This window comes from Ruditapes philippinarum, unplaced genomic scaffold, assembly GCF_026571515.1.
Source record: "Ruditapes philippinarum isolate M1 unplaced genomic scaffold, ASM2657151v2 ctg18392_1_1_1_1, whole genome shotgun sequence".
In the NCBI taxonomy this organism is placed as follows: Eukaryota; Metazoa; Mollusca; class Bivalvia; order Venerida; family Veneridae; genus Ruditapes; species Ruditapes philippinarum.
In genome coordinates, this window is record NW_026860363.1 from 13,940 (window position 1) to 33,761 (window position 19,822).

Here is a 19,822-nt window from a genome sequence, read left to right on the forward strand (position 1 = left end):
AAAAAGTTTGTTGATAACTAAAAAAATCATTGTTAGATCTATAATCATACTGTGGCGAATCGTTATTTAACTGTGGCGAATCGTTATTACTCTGTGGCGAATCGTTATGTGGCGAATCGTTAGTGTGGCGAATCGTTACTAATTCGTATCAGGTACCTGGTAGTAAAAAAAAAGAAATAAAAAGGAAAACACATTTATATAAGTTTTGCCTTTTATTTTATAACTGGATTTACATAAAACTTCAATAGCATCGCACTGGCTATAAAATGACTGTTTATAGTGTTTTCATTTAGTGTCACTTTATTCCCGAAATTTATTTGACACTTCTGGGACTCTCCTGGCACAAGCTGCAAATCTTTGAACTTTTGGGCTGTATCAGCATTCAGTGAAATTGTCGTGCTGATCTACCACTTGAAACACATTTGTTACGATCTGAAATAGATGAAATGACATTTAATATAAATATTTTGTTTTATCAACAGAATAACCATGTACTAATGTTAATATACGTACCTGGAATAACTAACAAAAAAGAAGTTGAATATAACTTCTGAGTAAATGAAAAAAAAAATGGGGGAAATTTCATCAATTTTCAAAAGACCATAGCATCAAAAATATTCAGTTGAAAATTATAAATAATAACACACCCCATTCACAATAATGTTGTAACTAACTTTAAAGCTTTCATTTGTATTTTCAAGGTCTTTAGATACCTCTGATGTTTGGGCCAAAATAGGTCGTGAATTTATTTTTGCACCGCAAAAATTTACAAATTTCCTTCAAATTTCACGCCACAAAAACAACAGATCAGATGATGAGGGAGCCTTAAAAGTACCAACATTACTTACTTTAATATATTCTAAACCGATTTGTGCAAGTTTAATCAGTTTTCTACTAGTAGGTTAAGCCTGATAACTCTGCAGATTTTATACATGTTCACCCGTTTTTAACAAAGATCCGCCATTTTGTCGATCTCATTCATACAGACTGGAAATTTCCACACCCGATTTACGCCATTTGGAAGCGTAATCTAGTAAAAATACACGTACATAACAAAAACATAAGACTTACCTGTCATTATTTCTTGAGTTTTTTGTGCCGATGCTCGTAAATTAACACTTAATTTACAGATTTTTCATCAACAAAATTTGCTCCGTCCGCCATCGATTAAATTTTTTGGTAGCATGTGCGCATGCGCACGACCGACACGACAGCAATCTCGGTCTAAAACCTTGTTGCGGATACCGTTAATATACGTACCTGACCTGACCAATATAAAAGACGTCAACGGCCCACATTTTCAGAGTAACGGTTTTTTCGTAATTATTGGAGAAAAAAACAACAAGAAACAACATACTATTAAACTTTGTTTTGCTTTTAAAAATCATTTAAGGTATTGCACCAACAAAATTTTCTTGAAATACATTTTTGACAAGATGACCTTTTCGTGAATTAATTTGGGTTTCGGTATTCTCAAATTGAGCTCTTCTCAAAGGAGATGATAACTATAACTAACGACGCGATCGAACATTTTTCCAAAATGTAAATAAGGCTTTTAATTTGATTTTTTTGTGCAAGTAAAGGATTCCGAGATGGAGGAAGAATCGAAAACTAAAACTCTTTTCGAGCAAATGAATGTTGGGGTGCTGAAATATTTAGGTTTGTTCTTTGAATTATTTAAATGGAGCACAACTTTTGCAGTAATCTGTGGCCTAGTCCAACTAATTAGACTTGTCAAAGAGACACCGAGATAATTTTGGACGGGCGCTGTCTTTTTCCAAGTCCAACCACGAACTGCAGTTTTATGCACGGACACTTCCTATAAAAGAACAAAAGCTATAATAGCCCGTTCGGGCTATAAAAAGAACAAAAGAAAGTGTCAAATGTCCTTTGAAAAAAAACGACTATCCGAAAGCGCATATCCGAAGTATACCTAAACTACTCCATGTTCCCTGACACTTCGAAACGTGACATTGGTAAACACTAGCAGCCTCCGACATGCTGCGCCCACACATATAATGTTGGGAGAATATGTAAATTTATCTTATTAAATAGTCACCTGCATCTAAATAACTCTTATTTCTTCGTTTCGTAACTTGAAATTTCACTGGAGCCGTCCCGGAAGTGAATAAAAAAGACCGAACGAATTATTTTTTCAAAATATTGTTGTAATCATAATCAGCATCTGAAGCCGTCTAAAAATAGTAACAAACGTACAGTGTGTGTCCAAAATAATTTCCAAATTTTAAATTCATTATTTCTGAGGATACTTGTTACACATTTTTTCGCCAAATAGCAATTCGGTATCTTAAATATTGACTACTACTACACGTGAATTTCGTGCAGCTTATATACGAGGTGTCCATAATGGTAGGTTGTGAAATATGTTATACCTTCTTCCTTTGGTTACATCGTTAAGAATTATCGTCCTCACTACTGTCATCTGAAATATTTAATTCTTTGTATTTGCTTCATTTATTTTACATTATATAGAATTGCTTTTTCATAAAACAATAGCATTTTGATTCAAACAAACACAACAGTATTGTTTTGTTTTTTATGTAAATCATGTGTGTAGAGTATTAATTTACCTGTAAAAAAATACGTTTATCATTTACAAACTTTGTTTACAATTTTAAGGGAAAAACGTTCAACCCAGGAAAAAATAAGGTGGGGCAGGATTGTCGCGCCAAACACCATCATACAGGTAAAATAGTGACAAAAAATTATCTGGAGGATGGCAGTGCAAGATCGAATACATTGAGCAAAAGGTTAAAAACAATTCAACAAAAGGTAAACAAAATTATTGTTAACAAGATTATTCTGTTTTCTTACTACATTTGTTGTATTACAATACATAATTAGAAAAGGCTTTAACAACATATATTATGCCTTAAAATTATAAAGAAAAATTATAACAAAAGTTTTATACCATCGGAAATGTAATTTGAATCTGCCTTTGAACTTTCTATAGAAGCAACCAATTCTTTATAAAATTGAAGCATTTCTTGTTTTGGCCGACCTAAAATGAATGTTTCTTTTAAACGATTATCTTTGTTTATTTTAAGATTAAACAATTGTCCAAATTAACAAACACTCAAATGCAGCTAACATACAAAACAGAGTCGGGACGGCAAGGGTGTTTGACAACTGACAACTGGGAGGATAGTATTGGTAATTATAACTAATTATTCAAAAACTGATATTCAATGATGTTGATGAGGAGGAGGAGCATAAACATAAATATATTTTTAACATAGTATTTTTATATTTCATAATTACATAATACTCATATTCAAATTAAAAATAAACATAATCTCAAAAGTAATATGATTAATATTTATAAAATTTCTTTCCCTTTAGACAACACAGATGTATCCAAGGATGTGAATACTCCTTCAACATCTCATGCAGATATTGATTTTTTGGTGTATCCTGACCCACCACAATCTAACACCAGCAAAGATGATGATGCTAGTGTAAGGACTTTTTGGTTTTTAATCAAATATTCTTGTATAATATATACATATTTTATAAGTTGTACATGTACATTTAGAAATTTAGTTCACAATGCAATTTTCTGTATAACCAAAACTATTTATAACATTTTATATAATTATGATTGGTTAAAAATAATTATTTATTATCTATTATAGTGATATGATGTCGATGTAAATTTTAAATATATATAAAATAATTGATGTGTGATAAACAGTTTTCATCAATATATTATCAGGCAGAAGAGGAGAATTGTAAAGTCTGTGGAAAAGAAAATATGAGAAAGGGGAAGAAAGACATCTGGGTAAACTGCGAGTTTGAATCGTGTACTTACTGGTGCCATTCCATTTGTACCGGGTTTGTTGTCAAAAAAGAAAGTGACTTAGATAAAGTGAAATTTTATTGTCCTCAACATATAAAATCATTTAAGAAAATTTAATATGTAAATGTTTAATGCATTAATAAATTATTATGAAATTCATTTTAATTACGTTTGTATTAAATGTGATTTATCTTTGAAACTCTTAACTTAAATTACTTACTTTTAACTTTAATCCACTTATTTTTAAAAACATATGCGTCTTCCATGTTGCCGTTTTCTTCAATTTCCTTGAGATCTCTCTCGATGATGTCATTCAACTGCTTCTTTAATATGAAATAATTTCATAGTTTATATCTCTATTATTTTTAAACATATCTGTGTTGCATAGGAATTCCATAATTTGAATTTCAATAATAGAAGGAAACAACAATTAAATATACTTTCTATTACACATACCTTTGTTTTACGTTCAATGGAATGAAATGTTGTTCTCTGCAACTCCGTGGTGAAAACTGGTGTAATTTGCGGATTTTCAGGACAATTCAGGAAAGCTTCTATATTGACATTTATTTGATTTTCAAACAAATAAAGCTCGTGGTCCAAAATTTCGCCATTAACAGATGTATGTCGGCTAAAATTCACAGTAAATAAACTATTTATTATGTAATAAACTTAAACAAATTTGGTAATAAAAGTATATTATCAAGTAGTGATTAATTTTCACAGGAAATCAGGAAACATAATGTATATTAACAAAATTCTTAATATTATTTTTGATTTAAATAACATACAATACCTGAATTTGTTTTACATAAGTCCATGAAAATATTCATCCATTTTATTTTGGCTAGAAATTTATCGGTGACAGCCGTAAGAAATGAAGCAATGCTTTCAAATACCTTGATAACGTCTGTTTGTTGTTAAGATATCCTATTTTCCTCAGTCTCATCCGGTATTTCTCTATTTCATTTGATATATCTCTTTTATAAACATATGACGATCTGTCCTCGGTTATTGTACACTGTTGTAAAGTATTTTCACGAATCTAAAACATCATTTTATAATATAATTCATTCTTTTTTTATTAAAATGAAGGATAAATGACAATAACTTTTGGAGTATGAATTACAAAGAAATAAAGAAATTAAGTCCAAAATATTTATTATAATGCATGTAAATGTAGTACGGTGATTTAAATTGTTGGAATCGAATATTTCAATTGCGCAGACAAACACTTATGAACAGTCAATTTAATTTTTTCTTGAACAAAACGTGTTTTTAGAAAGAGGTGATCACTGTATATATGGCAGGTCTGCAAAGGGTTTACTGTATTTTTATGCTTATAAACAAACCTTATCAAGTATATGTGCTGTTCGACACACCTGTCGCCAATGTTTTTCAAGCGGTATCCCCGGGGGCAACCATCTTTGGATTTTCTTATTAATCGCTTCAAGAATGAAATCTCCACCTTCTCCTTTTGAAGGGTGTCCACTGACTGAACATAAATATATTTTTTAAATAATGATAAATAATGTTTTCATTCTCATAACTTTAAATAATAAACATATAGTGTTGTATTAAATACAGATACTTTTCTGTAAACAAAATTATAACGATTTTTGGTAACTATTGATAATGCATTTAAATCAATATTGAAATAGCAATAAAAAAATAATATTAAAAAATATATATATCATATATCATATATGACTCTTATGGTGTACCATTAGGGCAATCGCAACTAACACATTCGCGCGCGAACACACAAAACTCCAAAGAACGAATACATGGAAAACAATTGGACAGCGTACTGCATATTTTATTATTTATGTGTGTGTCGCAGTAGCCCTAAGGGAACACAGTAGATTTACCAGTAAACAATTGTGTTTTCTGTAAGAAATGCTTCACTTCTGGAGGTGCTAGGATGTATGTTTTAATATCTTTCATAATAAGTTGCTGATAATTTTTCATTCCACCAGAAAAAAATAGTTTAAAAAATTTAGCTTTAGCTGCAGATATATATCCGAAATTGTTTCTCCTAACACCGGCTCTATATAGAAATATTGGAAAAATAAAGTTTATTATTGCGTCACACATAAATCTATAATTTTTGTCTTTTGAAGATTTTATATAATCAAAAAAAGTGGCTATGTTAGGTGTTATTGAATTCTGCACACTATTTATGATAAAAGTTGTCATGATCTCCTGCAAAGCACTTTCAAACATTATTTCCAAAAGCATGTATGATTTGTGGTGATCAGTACACGATTGTGCCGCAACTTGTGCCCTTGGTGACTTGAAACCACATTCCTTACTTAAGTCCTGTAGAATGGGCTCCCACAGTAACTTAAAAGCAGCTTTTACCACATTCATCTCTATGTGCCCGTGTCCTTCAGATAAAAAATACCAATTTTAGAATACATGTTGCAATCATATTTTTTTTTATTTTCATATCGACATTTCTAACAATTTTCTAACCTTGAATAATTCACTGAATCCAAACACTGCATTGCAAATTTAAAATATTTTGATGCTATAATGATATTTTTATTAACATCTTTTTCAGTTGTGATTAGCGGTGATTTATTAATTTAATATTTGAAAATTTTTAAAGTCACTTAAACATTTTGCAAAAAATCATCAAATAAAATCAGAAACAGCCTGACTGATATATTGATATATTCATTCATTATCATGTAAGAATATACAAAACAATTAAAATTATTTATATATGACAAAAATTGAATATAATATTACCGGGAATAAGTAAGATATTTTGCATATCTTTATTTTTTTCAATTAGTCTCGATCCTAGCGTATAGGGAAGGCCGTCGCATCCCATAATACACCATGTTTTTAAGTTATCTTCTGTCACTCCGCTAGTTTTTCGTATTTCCTTAAATTAAAGTGTTGAAAATTAGTTTTCAGCATTGTTATGAATGAACTTTATTTATAAGTTTTAAGAGATATATGCATAAATAATCATTTTATAGCGTAGAAATTAATGTTGTATATAATAAAATTTTAATTGCATATTACGCTAATATTTTCACCCATTGGTTACACTAATAATAAAAAACAACGTTTAATTTTATTTTTTTTAACATGTAACTTACTTTGATAACTCTTTTAACTGATTCATACGAACATGGATTATCCATCAAAATTTCACCAATTGAAATATCCGGCTGAGGTTCCAGGTGTTGATTTGGTACCCAATCGTAAGGTACTTTACTTTGGTCATTAAGAGAACAGACAGGTTCTCCTATTTAAAAAAATGAAATATTTATCTAAAACAAAATGATATTTAACGTTAAAGCATAGATATTAAAATTCTGATCATGCTATAAATTAATTTTTTAATAAATTTTCTCTTATAAGGTTTTATGAGCCCATGTCAAAGGCTCTCAGATTATATCACCTCATTCGATAGGCGAGAATATTTATATAACCTTACAACCTTTTCATTTTCTTTCGAATGCACACTTACACTTCTCACATGGAAAACATATTATTTCAATTTCAGATAATCGTGTATATAACCATTTTAACGATTTAGGACATTGATATTGAAAACAATATATATAGCCGTTGATACAATATCATATAATGAAATAGGTTTAAATGTTTTCCAATATACTTTTCATATTTTGATGTATGACAATAATATTTTTTTAAAGTCAGAATTGACCAATGAAGCGATACTTTACAACAGTGCATTATTATTATTATATTACATAAGCAACCATTTATAATTAAATTTAAAGACCCATTACGTGTAATGAACGATTTAACTTCATTTTTTAAGATTTTTTCTTCAGGTATCCTCTTACATATTTCATATTACCAAGGTATAATGTGCCTTTAATATATGTAGCAATTACTTTTTATGAAAGGTATTATTACAATTAGTTGCAATGGGAAGTTATCAAATTAAATTTTATAGATGATATAAACAAATACGTTACCTTCTATCAATCTGCTAATTCTGTCCTTGAAAATGCCATTTATAAAAGTTGATTCCTCTATAATCTTTTCGATTTTTGATTGGAGGAATACATTTCTAATTTTTGTGTATGATTTCTCATTTTCTTGTAGGAATGAGCTTAATATCTCACGAATAGGAATGTTGGGGTTATACAGCCAGTTGCTGGGAGAGTACAAATTATTGTATTGCAGCTGTGATTGAAATGTTATATTGCTTGTGGTGGTTACAACACTTGCTTTGCTTTTGTAGTTATAATTAACTCTCCAGTTTCGTGCTAAAATTTGATTATTATCAAAAAAGACAATTGAATCTTTTTTCAACATTTCATTTTCACGAGACAAGGGTGTTGTGGCTATTCGTTTTAGCCATGATTGTAATGACCTGTAGCTCCCAGCAGGCTTGTGAGTATTATTAAACGAAACAACAGTTTTACTGTGGCTTATATAATAGGCCACTAAGTTATTTGCAAAAGCAAACGGCGTGACTGATTTCTGATTTCTCGCTTTATACACACTTTCAACGCCACTGGCTATACATACTACTTTCTTTCTATCAGTATAAGTGGATTTGGAGCAATTTAATAAGAATGATGTTAATATACAATTACGGTTTTTCAACCAGGCTTCCAAATTTAAAGATGTTAGGAATTCTGGGTTTATATAACTTTCACTAACGTTTACACTATCTTCATAAATAGAATCGGATACAAAACTGCCGATTGCACCAACAATATCCTTTAGCTCTTCTTCACTAAAACCACCTTCACTTATTTGTTTAATGACATCAGATGCCTCACATGTATTTCGAATGCGTTTAACACCCCTATTATCATTTTCGACCCATTTTACACATTTTTCACAAACAAAGTTACAATATTTACTGATAAGTTCTTTCTGTCTTAAAATGTGAATGGTATCCTTTTTTATTTTTTTATTGCTTAGTTTAAAGATGGGCCCCGACTCACCATCATCACAAATGACATCATGTTCTCTGCATCCGCATGAAGGCATCTTAACAGTTGAAAAATGAATACACTGTATACAAAAATAACATTCCCTCCTTATAACCTTGTATTGACCTGTATATAGTAAATCACGGACTTCAACTTTGACCTCTACATTAAAACAATGATTGAGTTAAAACGAATTTTTTTCATTCAGTGGCCGAAAAACACCAAAAAAGTAAACAAACGGATATTTGAAAGAATTGAAGGAATAGAATATTTTTGGGCTACCCTTTACCATTTGTTACTATTTTTAGACAGCTTCAGATGCTGACGAAGATGACAACATTTGCGTGTTCGTTCGTGTATTTTCATTACTTCCGGTACATTTGCAGTGTTGGGAAAAGTACGAAACGAAGAAATAAGAGTTATTTAGATGCAGGTGACTATTTAAGATAAATTTACATATTCTCCCAACATTATATGTGTGGGCGCAGCATGTCAGAGGCTGCTTGTGTTTACCAATGTCACGTTTCGAAGTGTCAGGGAACATGGAGTAGTTTAGGTATACTTCGGATATGCGCTTTCGGATAGTCGTTTTTTTCAAAGGACATTTGACGCTTTCTTTTGTTCTTTTTATAGCCCGAACGGGCTATTATAGCTCAAACGAGCTATATAGCTCGATCGGCAATATTCCCCAGCCTGTTCAAAGAAACGGTCTACATTTCCTGAAAGAGAACCGTTTTTTATGCAAGGTTAGTTATCATACTTCAAAGTCGAACACAAGTCTAAATATTCCACTTTAACTTTTTAAATCGTTGAAAATTATTGAAAGCAGCCATATTGGAAAATGACGCAAGCGGTGACAGGGTAAAATTGTAAAATTTCCATGGTGTAACTATCGGCTGCAATTGATTGTATTTGTCAAGCTTTATTATACAATTTGTTTAAGTTATTTATATGAATTATTGCAGGAATAACTTTTATTCACACACAAATATTTCAGCATTAAAAATAAAATGTGAAAAGGAAATTCTGATAACCTTACTTAGAAATTAAATAGTTTATGATGTCCGACGTCAGATCATACTGCATTTAAGTCTGTTTAAATTGTCAAATTAGATATTATAAAGTTGGATTTTTTAACATCTGTGATCATTAAGTGAAATTTTTGAACTGCCTATTTATTTTATAACCCTGCCATGATTTCCCACATACGAAAATACAATGTAATTGTAGGTACATCTTATATAATGAATTATGATTATAGCAAAGAAAAATTTCAGTTTATATTACACTCCATATCAATTTCTAGTTTATTATGTTTAAAAGAATTTAAGAGAAGAAGTTCAAAACAACCAAAAATAACTTTAAAATTCTGAAAAAAAAAATCGTAAAATTTCAAACTATAAAATGGAATTTCAGACAGTCCTCAGTAAAATGCAATTGTCGCACAGATATGACTGGGTTTATGATAAAAACGCAGCAAGCGGAAATATAGTGACCGTTATTTAGACGTAGAATAGCATAACAATGTAAGACAGATGGGAGAAATGTTAGAACGACTGTCGCAAAAGGACACCAAAACCTCTTAAACCCATTTAAAATTTCATGTTATCTAGTTCCCCCTTTTCATTGAACGGCACCTCGAATGTGTCACATTGAAAGTTCCATGATTACCGCCGTATTTTGTACACATCTGTGGGTGTTGATTAAAAATTTCAACATTATTAATATTATGTTTAAGTGATCAATTCTGTTGAAACCGGCGGAAGGGAGCACTTGCACCTACCAGAGCCGTCATTGGCACTCATGTGTATTTATGTTTCGATTTTGCAGTTTCAGGCGTTTTTTGGTGGGTTTTTTTTGAGGGTGGATATGTGGATAAGATTTTTCTGTTTTCTTTACATTTCTTTGCTTGCTTGCCGAACCTTGTATTGATAATCATTATCTGTTTGTTACGGTTCGGTCTACATGTATACAATATGATAAACAAGATGAACAAGGAAAGGCGGCTTCAATGAAAGCAACCCCCACACCACCCAGGAACATGAACCATTGGCAAGGAGCCCAGGAGGATCCTAAACGAAAACGGGACAGGGCGCAAGGGAGAGCACGGTCAGGCTTATCACTAAAATGTAACTGAGAAGGAAATCAAAGAAAATAAATAAATGAATGATTAATAGGACCACTAAGTTAACGGGCACAGGGGAAGGGGATAGGAAATTCGGGGAAGGGGGAGGGGGCGAAATAAAGAAATAAAACTAGGGGCAAAGGGAAGATACTTACCATAGACGAGAAAACAACAAGGGACACAAACAAAAGTGTCACCAAAACAGTATGAAACAACAAGACATACACCTTATACATGTATAAGTCTCTTAATCTGTTCATTTGAAAATTCTGATCTTCTCAATGACTTTTTTTTAATATCCTCTACTTAAAATTTATTTCAATTAAAATATGTGACCCTTCCCTTATAGTTACACAGCATATGGCTGGATCACAATAAAGTTCCTTTTTAGTAAATCGATTTAGTATGTCAAGAAGACATTTAACTTCATCAGTAGGTTTAATATGGTATTATATATCGGCAATCGGTGAAAAAGAACTCTAGAAATATTATTTGTACAAATACTGAACAATTTGAAGTGTATTTCAAATAGTTTCCTTCAATATTTCTTTTTCGTTTTTAATTGTCATATAAATATGCATGTATAAATGAAGTCAGTATTTTATCCGAGAGTGACATTTGGCAGTCATTAGCAGTAAACAAGAAGGCAAACCACCTATTGATAAATGTTGAGTACATGTATTAAAATATTTAAAAATTATTAAACAACAGTACTTGTACGGAGCCTATTTGTTACCATTGCATTTTAGGTTAAATAGATCTACATTGATACTTTTCAATAGTATTTAATAATGCACACATTTATTAAAAGATATAGAATAGATTTATTTCCCCCGATATTTCTTTTTAAATTTAATCTTCATGCGTAACCCACACTTACCTGCTAGACACACTGGTAGCTACTACCAGCTTTCACGGAATCGATTTTTTACGCTGACGTCATAACATGTCCGTCGAAGATAGAGTAGATAGTACAAATTTGAAATAAATCGCATGTATGCGTTAAGACAGGTACAATCTATTTTTTTTCTAGGAGAAGTTAGTACTAGAACTTATATTCTATTGATCTTTAGAGGACATTGGAGTTACTTTCAGGTTTAAGCAGTAAAAATCAGTCCAAACTATCGATAGTGTTGCCGGTGGATTTTCCGTGAGTAAAAATGACAGTTAAAATTAGGCGTAACGGTTTGACAGTAAGAAAAAAAAAGTCGGTAAAATGGGTCAAACCGTTCACGCCGAATTAATTAGGCTATCTGTGGCCGGTAATCTGTTATGTAGAACATGTATCGATAGAAATTATCTAATCTGCATGGGTGAAAGTTTTCAGGATTATTCCTGAAGTTCAGGATTTTCAATCTTCTGAAAGTCTCCTGTTTCCTATGTAAAACTAAAGAAAAATTGCTAAATTCAGGATTTTAAAAATTTCCAACTTTCACTCATGAATCTGACAACTGACACTTAACAATGCCCTCTTTCATCAGAATAGAAAATGATTCGCCTGACTAACGACTTGCACCACTGTAGTGACGATTCGCCCCACTTCAAAAGGTAATGTAACGATTCGCCACACTAACGATTCGCCACATAACGATTCGCCACAGTTAAATAACGATTCGCCACGTGTTCAAATACACGTTTTCACACCTGTTTTCAAACTGTTGATGGAAAACATTTTTGTGCCCCCACGTTAGTGGCGGGCATTTAGATTTACCCTTGTCCGTCCGTCCGTCCTTCCGTCCGTCCTTCCGTTCACTTTTGTGTCGCACGTAACTCAAAAAGTATTTGACCTAGAGTCATGAAACTTTACAGGAATGTTGATCAGCATGTGTAGTTGTGCACCTGGGTATTTTCGTGTGGATATTATTAGTATTTTCAGAGTTATTGCCCTTGACTTAGTAAATTTTGCAATTTTCAACTTGTGTCGCATGTTACTCAAAAAGTATTTGACCTAGAGTCATGAAACTTTACAGGAATGTTGATCAGCATGTGTAGTTGTGCACCTGGGTATTTTCGTGTGGATATTATTAGTATTTTCAGAGTTATTGCCCTTGACTTAGTAAAATTTTGCAATTTTCAACTTGTGTCGCATGTAACTCAAAAAGTATTTGACCTAGAGTCATGAAACTTTACAGAAATGTTGATCAGCATGTGTTGTTGTGCACCTGGGTATTTTCGTCTGGATATTTTTAGTATTTTAAGAGTTATTGCCCTTGACTTAGTAAAATTTTGCAATTTTCAACTTGTGTCGCATGTAACTCAAAAAGTATTTGACCTAGAGTCATGAAACTTTACAGGAATGTTGATCAGCATGTGTAGTTGTGCACCTGGGTATTTTCGTGTGGATATTTTTAGTATTTTCAGAGTTATTGCCCTTGACTTAGTAAAATTTTGCAATTTTCAACTTGTGTCGCACGTAACTCAAAAAGTATTTGACCTAGAGTCATGAAACTTTACAGGAATGTTGATCAGCATGTGTAGTTGTGCACCTGGGTATTTTCGTGTGGATATTTTTAGTATTTTCAGAGTTATTGCCCTTGACTTAGTAAAATTTTGCAATTTTCAACATGTGTCGCACGTAACTCAAAAAGTATTTGACCTATCTAGAGTCATGTAACTTTACAGGAATATTGATCAGCATGTGCAGTTATGCACCAGGTATTTTTCGTCTGGATTTATTTAGTATTTTTTAGAGTTATTGCCCTTCACTTAGAAAAATTTTGCAATTTTCAACTTGTGTCGCAAGTTACTCAAAAAGGATTTGACATAGTCATTAAACCTTATGGGTAGGTTGCTCAGCATATTTAGATTTGCACCTGCGGTTTCGCTTGTGAATTTATCCAGTATTTGTAGAGTTATTTCCCTTGACTTAGTAAAAAGATTGACAGAACAGTGGCGCGGTGGGGGCACCCGTGTCCTATGGACACATTTCTAGTTCCATTCTATATTTCATTTGTTAGAGCAAGGTATGGTATTATCGACAGGTCGTAATTATCGACATATATTTATTGTACTCATGTATTACGTCATATTGTATCAAATTACGTCACATATTACGTAAAAGTCCAAACCCGCGAAGTTTTGAAGATCAGGAAATTTTTCTGTCTAATTATATAAATTAATTATACTAAAACAGCTTTTATTGAATAAAAACACATAAAAACCAAACATTTTTCACCAAAATTACATTACACATTGTAGATAAGCTAAACTTCGTTATTTATATAAACTGGAAAATTATACGAAAAACAGCTTTTATTGAATAAAGACAAATGATAACAAAAATATTGTATTACAAAATTTACATACACGTACAGTGTACATATGTTAACATTTTTTAAAACTTTAACCTGAAAAAGAATACTAAATCAGCTGTTATTGAATAGAAACACAGTCATAAAAACATATTTTATTACTAAAATTACAAAAACTTCGTTATTTCTATTTACTAAAATAGCTTGTTTTTATAATATCTTTTTTTTATTATTAATATCTCAACATGTTTTATTTCCAAAATAACATAACACATTATTCACAAAACAAAGTGAAAAAAACTACATGTAGTTGTATCAAATTGTGAGGGAACTCTTATGCACAGTTGATCACATTGTCAGAGAATTAAAGGATTATTTCGGCGTCAATTAAATATTTCTACAACAATCCTAGATAATTGTTTAAACTAAAGGTGTGACAAATGTTTTAGATATGCGTTCTTTAATCAATTTTCGTAATGAACACATGTTTTTGCAATACCCATTTTTTTTTATATAAATATTTGACATACATGTATATATAATATATGTAAATATATATATAAATTTATATAAAGAGAACATTTTATTTCACAAATATAGGGAATGCAATAAATAAATAAATATGAAAGAATTGGTGGTGTTCAACATCAAAGTGTTGCCAATGTTCCGAATACATGTATCTCATCCGCCATTTTTGTTAATCTCTGACTTGTTGTTTTTGCCTTATTTAAACTTGCGTGGGTCGGTTCTACAAAAGATATGTTTTAATTGATTATTTTGAAGGAATTAGTAAACGATTTGCCACACTAACGATTCGCCACAAAGTACTAACGATTCGCCACAGTTAAATAACGATTCGCCACAGTATGATAATAACAATGATTTTCTTTAGTAATCAACAAACTGTTTTCTTTTTTTTAATAATTTTATAATGTTTCTTAATACAAGTAATATGAAGTTAAGGCCCCATTGCGGATTTTAAATTTATCAAAGTAACATTATTACATGAGTACATTTATAAGAAAGTAATTATATGTTGAAAAAAAACATTGAATTAATCGTAAACATATATGTCAATTAATTTAATATCTTTCAGAACAGAAATTGGTCACTGACAAGTTATCAATATTTAAAATACTGATACTCACGGTTCACCAAACTTAAATAATCATCATGCTACCATGTTCTTAATTATCTTTCAGTTAAATGTATATTCTCTGTATTTGCAAAAAAAGAAAATTCGGAGGTATGCAAAATACTACATCATCTATATAGACGCCTTACTTTTTTAGCTCACCTGTCACAAAGTGACAGGGTGAGCTTTTGTGATCGCTTAGTCCGGCGTCCGTCCGTCGTCCGTCCGTCCGTAAACTTTTATTTTAAATGACATCTCCTCATAAACCACTAAGCCAATTTCATCCAAACTTCACAGGAATGTTCCTTTGGTGGTCACCTTTAAAAATTGTTCAAAGAATTTAATTCCATGCAGAACTCTGGTTGCCATGGCAACCGAAAGAAAAAACTTTAAATATCTTCTCTTTAAAAACCGTAAGAGCTAGAGCTTAGTCATTGGCACGAAACATCTTCTAGTGAGTGTCTACCAAGTTTGTTCAAATAAAAGCCCTGGGGTCAAAATTGGCCCCGCCCGGGGGGGTCATTGATTTTCCCTATATACATATAGTAAAAACTTAAAAAATCTTCTTTTAAAGAACCAAAATAGCTACAGCTAAGATATTTAGCATGAAACATGTTCTAATGGGTGTCTACCAAGTTTGTTCAAATAAAAGCCCTTGGGTCAAAATTGGCACCGCCCCGGGGGGTCATTGATTTTTCCTATATGCATATAGTAGAAACTTAAAAAATCTTCTTTTAAAGAACCAAAAGAGCTAGAGCTAAAGATTTTTAGCATGAAACATGTTCTAATAAGTGTCTACCAAGTTTGTTCAAATAAAAGCCCTGGGTTCAAAATTGGCCTCGCCCCGGGGGGTCATTGATTTTCCCTATATGCATATAGTAAAAACTTAAGAAATCTTCTTTTAAAGAACCAAAAAGCTAGAGCTAAGATATTTAGCATGAAACATGTTCTAATGGGTGTCTACCAAGTTTGTTCAAATAAAAGCCCTGGGGTCAAAATTGGCCCCACCCCGGGGGGTCATTGATTTTCCCTATATGCATATAGTAAAAACTTGAAAAATCTTCTTTTAAAGAACTCAAAGAGCTATGGCTAAGATATTGAGCATCAAACATGTTCTAATGGGTATCTACCAAGTTTGTTCAAATAAAAGCCCTGGGGTCAAAATTGGCCCCACACCAGGGGGTCATTGATTTTCCTTATATGCATATAGAAAAAAACTTTAAAAAAAATCTTCTTTTAAAGAACCAAAAGAGTTAAAGCTAAGATATTTAGCATGAAACATGTTCTAATAAGTGTCTACCAAGTTTGTTCAAATAAAAGCCCTGGGGTCAAAATTGGGCCTGCCCCGGGGATCATTGATTTTCCCTATATGCATTATAGTAAAAACTTAAAAAATCTTCTTTTAAAGAACTCAAAGAGCTATGGCATAAGATATTTAGCATCAAACATACTCTAATAGGTGTCTACCAAGTTTGTTCAAATAAAAGCCCTGGGGTCAAAATTGGCACCGCCCTGGGGGTCATTGATTTTCCTTATATGTGTATAGCAAAAACTTAAAAAATCTTCTTTGAAAAAAAACCAAATAGCTAGAGTTAAGATATTAAGCATGAAACATCTTTTAGTGAGTGTCTACAAAGTTTGTTCAAATAAAAGACCTGGGGTAAAAATTGGCCCCGCCCCGGGAGTCATTGATTTTCTTTATATGAGATAGCAAAAACTTAAAATCTTCTTTGAAAAAACCCAAATAGCTATAGTTTATATATTAAGCATGAAACATCTTCTAGTAAGTGTCTACAAAGTTTGTTCAAATAAAAGGCCTGGGGTCAAAACTGGTCCGGCCCCAGGGGTGTCATTGTTTTTAACTATATGTGTATAGTAAAAACTTTAAAAAAAATCTTCTTTCAAAAAGCCCAATGAGCCTAGAGCTTAGATGTTTAGCATGAAACATCTTCTTATGGGTGTCTACAAGTTTGTGCAAATAAAAGCCCTTGGGTTAAATTGGCCCTGCAACGTTGGGGGGTGGGTGGGGGTTGGGGGGGCTATATACAGGTGAGCGACCTCAAGGCCATCATGGCCCCTCTTGTTAAATTTATAACTTTCTAGTTTTAGAAAATGACATATTACATGTAAATTTTAAGCATGCATAGAATTGCTGGAAAATATGTGCTATTTCAATAATGAATAACCATCTACTGTAAGTCACCAAATGGCAATAAAGGCCATCCTTAAGTAAATGTTTGTTTGCAGTAACCCGACCCAGAAATTTTCAAGGTGGGTAGGTAGGTCGATTTTTTTTTTTTATTGAACTTGTACTCCCAAATAAACATGGAATTTCAAAATGCTGGACATATATAGCTTTTGATAATCTGGTAAAAAAAAAATTAATAAATTGATAACTGAATTCTAATTTAATAAGACCTACATTTTATTTCTTCTATTAACCTTTAAAAGAACGAAAAACAAAGCACAAGGCATAATTTTCAATTTTCTGATTTAAAATTATTTTTTTTTATCCAGACCATGAAAAAAAATTTGAGTAGGGGGCAAATTTTGTGAGTCGGTCGCGTTTCGCAAACAATCATTTTTTTAAGGATGGCCTAATATGCATAATAAACAATGATCACTTATTAATTAGCTTTAGGTAATTTATTAATTGCGATAAGTAATTATATGGTCTGTTAAACAAAAATTTTTTCTTATTCTGTCTCCAATCGAAATGTTATCTATAATTCTGAACACAACCCGCATTTTACCCTATTGAACATAGAAGAATGCAAGTGTGTGTTATTATGCAAATAAAATCTCTGGTGACATTTTCTATATTTAAGAACATATACGTAATCATTATAAAATGCAAAGCGCTGAATAAGTACAGAACAAATCAGGCGCAATTTGCTTCATATCAGGTATGCAGCATTTTATTTGTTATGTGGTGTTAGACTTCGAAATAATGTATCAAAATTGGGGGTTTTATCGCTTGATAAAATCACTTTTTGTCGTTCGGGATGCGCATCATTATATCACTTGGGCTACGCCCTCACGATATATTTCCTGCGCATTTGAACTCCAAACAGTGATTTTATTGAGGGATAAAATCACGTTTAGGATATATACTGTGACTCTTAGGTCAACGGTACTTAACACTTTAAACAGTAAAGAACAAACAATAAACTCACGACTACAAACTGTCATAAACTGTAATCATTTAGTCATTTTTTCCTGCTATATGACACAGGAAACAGACAATATTTCAATCAAAATAGTTTTAATTTGTCAGATGTAGACCGTGTGTCGGACATTTTGAAAACAGTATGTCATCATTTAACTCGCGGTTAATGGTGTTTTATTTCAGTTTTTTTCATGTTTCAGTTAAATTGTCTTTATGTTATTTTTGATAATTTTAAATATAAAAAAGTATTCTTTACATTGTACTCAAAATTTATTTTTTCAACAAACAAGATCATTTAGAAAATGATGATTGTTTCAGACGTATGTACAAATTAAACGGACTATTGTTGTTTTTTTGCAGAAGTTTGTAAAATGTTGCTCAGTTTTACGTAAAATCTATAGATTTAATTATTTTGCACAAAAACTTTTTGTAAGGTGTTTGAAATAAAAATATGTCAATTCTGACCAATTTTAACACTGGTCACATTGAAAATATGCCCATTACCGCGAGATAAGTGTTGACGCGGAATTAGTGGATGTTGAGTATATTATTTCTTAAAGAAATATTTATACCAATATATGCATTTAATAAATATCCAAACCACACACAATTTCAATCACTAAGTGGGCGAATTGTCACTTAAGTGTGGATGTTCATTATGGGGTGAATTGTCAGTGGGGGGAAATTGTTGTGTTACCTTTTATCAGATGCAACAGTTAAGTTTTAAATTAAACACATTAAAACTTTATTTTAAATACGCAAATATTCTTTCTCACAATTATCCACTGGTGGCTATGATTCATTAACACAATCATTTTCAGCTGCTAGTTTTATACTACTATTTTTTGATTATTTTCATATAATCCAAAGGTTCATTGTGAAGAAATTTGGCAGATAAATTAATTTAGTGTGATGTTTAACAAAACAATTGTTTTTTGTTTTTTTATGAACAATACATCTTGGCAAGACATTTATTTAACAGAAATTGATGTTAAACTTTCATTGTTTTGAATTTTTAATATTTTCGATTATGTGATAACAAAAAATTTTTTTAGACAACCAAAAATGTATTTTATGGTGAATGCAGAATGCATATTTTTTAGAAAATACATTGACTTTGATTTCTAACAATTGATACCCTAGTTTTTTCTTCAGAGAACAAAAGAGGAGTTTGTAAACTTGAATTGGAGCCAAGGAGACCTGCAGAAAGACCCAAATATACTAGCATGGGAACAGGTAAGTGCGTTAATTTTATTAACTATTGAACCCCCAACCCTTCCCCAATAAAAGCAAAAGCAACAACAACAAAAATGAATCAATAAAAACTAATTAATATAACATCAACTAGGACAGCTAAGTAACACATATGAGGGGAATACACA

General features: G+C 31.6%; 3 protein-coding genes and 1 long non-coding RNA gene across 4 annotated transcripts; 1 reads left to right on the top strand and 3 right to left on the bottom strand.

Annotated features, from left to right (window-relative positions):
* Window positions 1-193: 193 nt before the first annotated feature.
* LOC132759796 (uncharacterized) lies at window positions 194-1,267 on the bottom strand. The gene is made up of 2 exons (XR_009629770.1): window positions 1,072-1,267; window positions 194-432 (listed from the first exon to the last, which is right to left on the bottom strand). It is a non-coding gene; the product is annotated as an uncharacterized LOC132759796 (long non-coding RNA).
* An 878-nt stretch (window positions 1,268-2,145) lies between these two features.
* On the bottom strand, window positions 2,146-5,471 carry LOC132759797 (uncharacterized). The gene is made up of 6 exons (XM_060751644.1): window positions 5,173-5,471; window positions 4,720-4,865; window positions 4,277-4,451; window positions 4,041-4,143; window positions 2,933-3,022; window positions 2,146-2,443 (listed from the first exon to the last, which is right to left on the bottom strand). Exons 2-6 carry the CDS (start codon window positions 4,767-4,769, stop codon window positions 2,415-2,417), a joined length of 447 nt encoding a protein of 148 aa, XP_060607627.1. The 5' UTR covers window positions 4,770-4,865; window positions 5,173-5,471; the 3' UTR covers window positions 2,146-2,414.
* Window positions 2,628-4,085, top strand: LOC132759798 (uncharacterized). Its single transcript, XM_060751645.1, has 4 exons — window positions 2,628-2,793; window positions 3,069-3,174; window positions 3,364-3,479; window positions 3,737-4,085. Exons 2-4 carry the CDS (start codon window positions 3,102-3,104, stop codon window positions 3,935-3,937), a joined length of 390 nt encoding a protein of 129 aa, XP_060607628.1. The 5' UTR covers window positions 2,628-2,793; window positions 3,069-3,101; the 3' UTR covers window positions 3,938-4,085.
* A 197-nt stretch (window positions 5,472-5,668) lies between the features above and the next one.
* On the bottom strand, window positions 5,669-7,267 carry LOC132759799 (uncharacterized). Its single transcript, XM_060751647.1, has 3 exons — window positions 6,937-7,267; window positions 6,578-6,716; window positions 5,669-6,210 (listed from the first exon to the last, which is right to left on the bottom strand). The coding sequence occupies exons 1-3, from the start codon at window positions 6,979-6,981 to the stop codon at window positions 5,669-5,671; spliced, it is 726 nt and encodes a 241-aa protein (XP_060607630.1). The 5' UTR covers window positions 6,982-7,267.
* Between the last annotated feature and the right edge of the window lie 12,555 nt (window positions 7,268-19,822).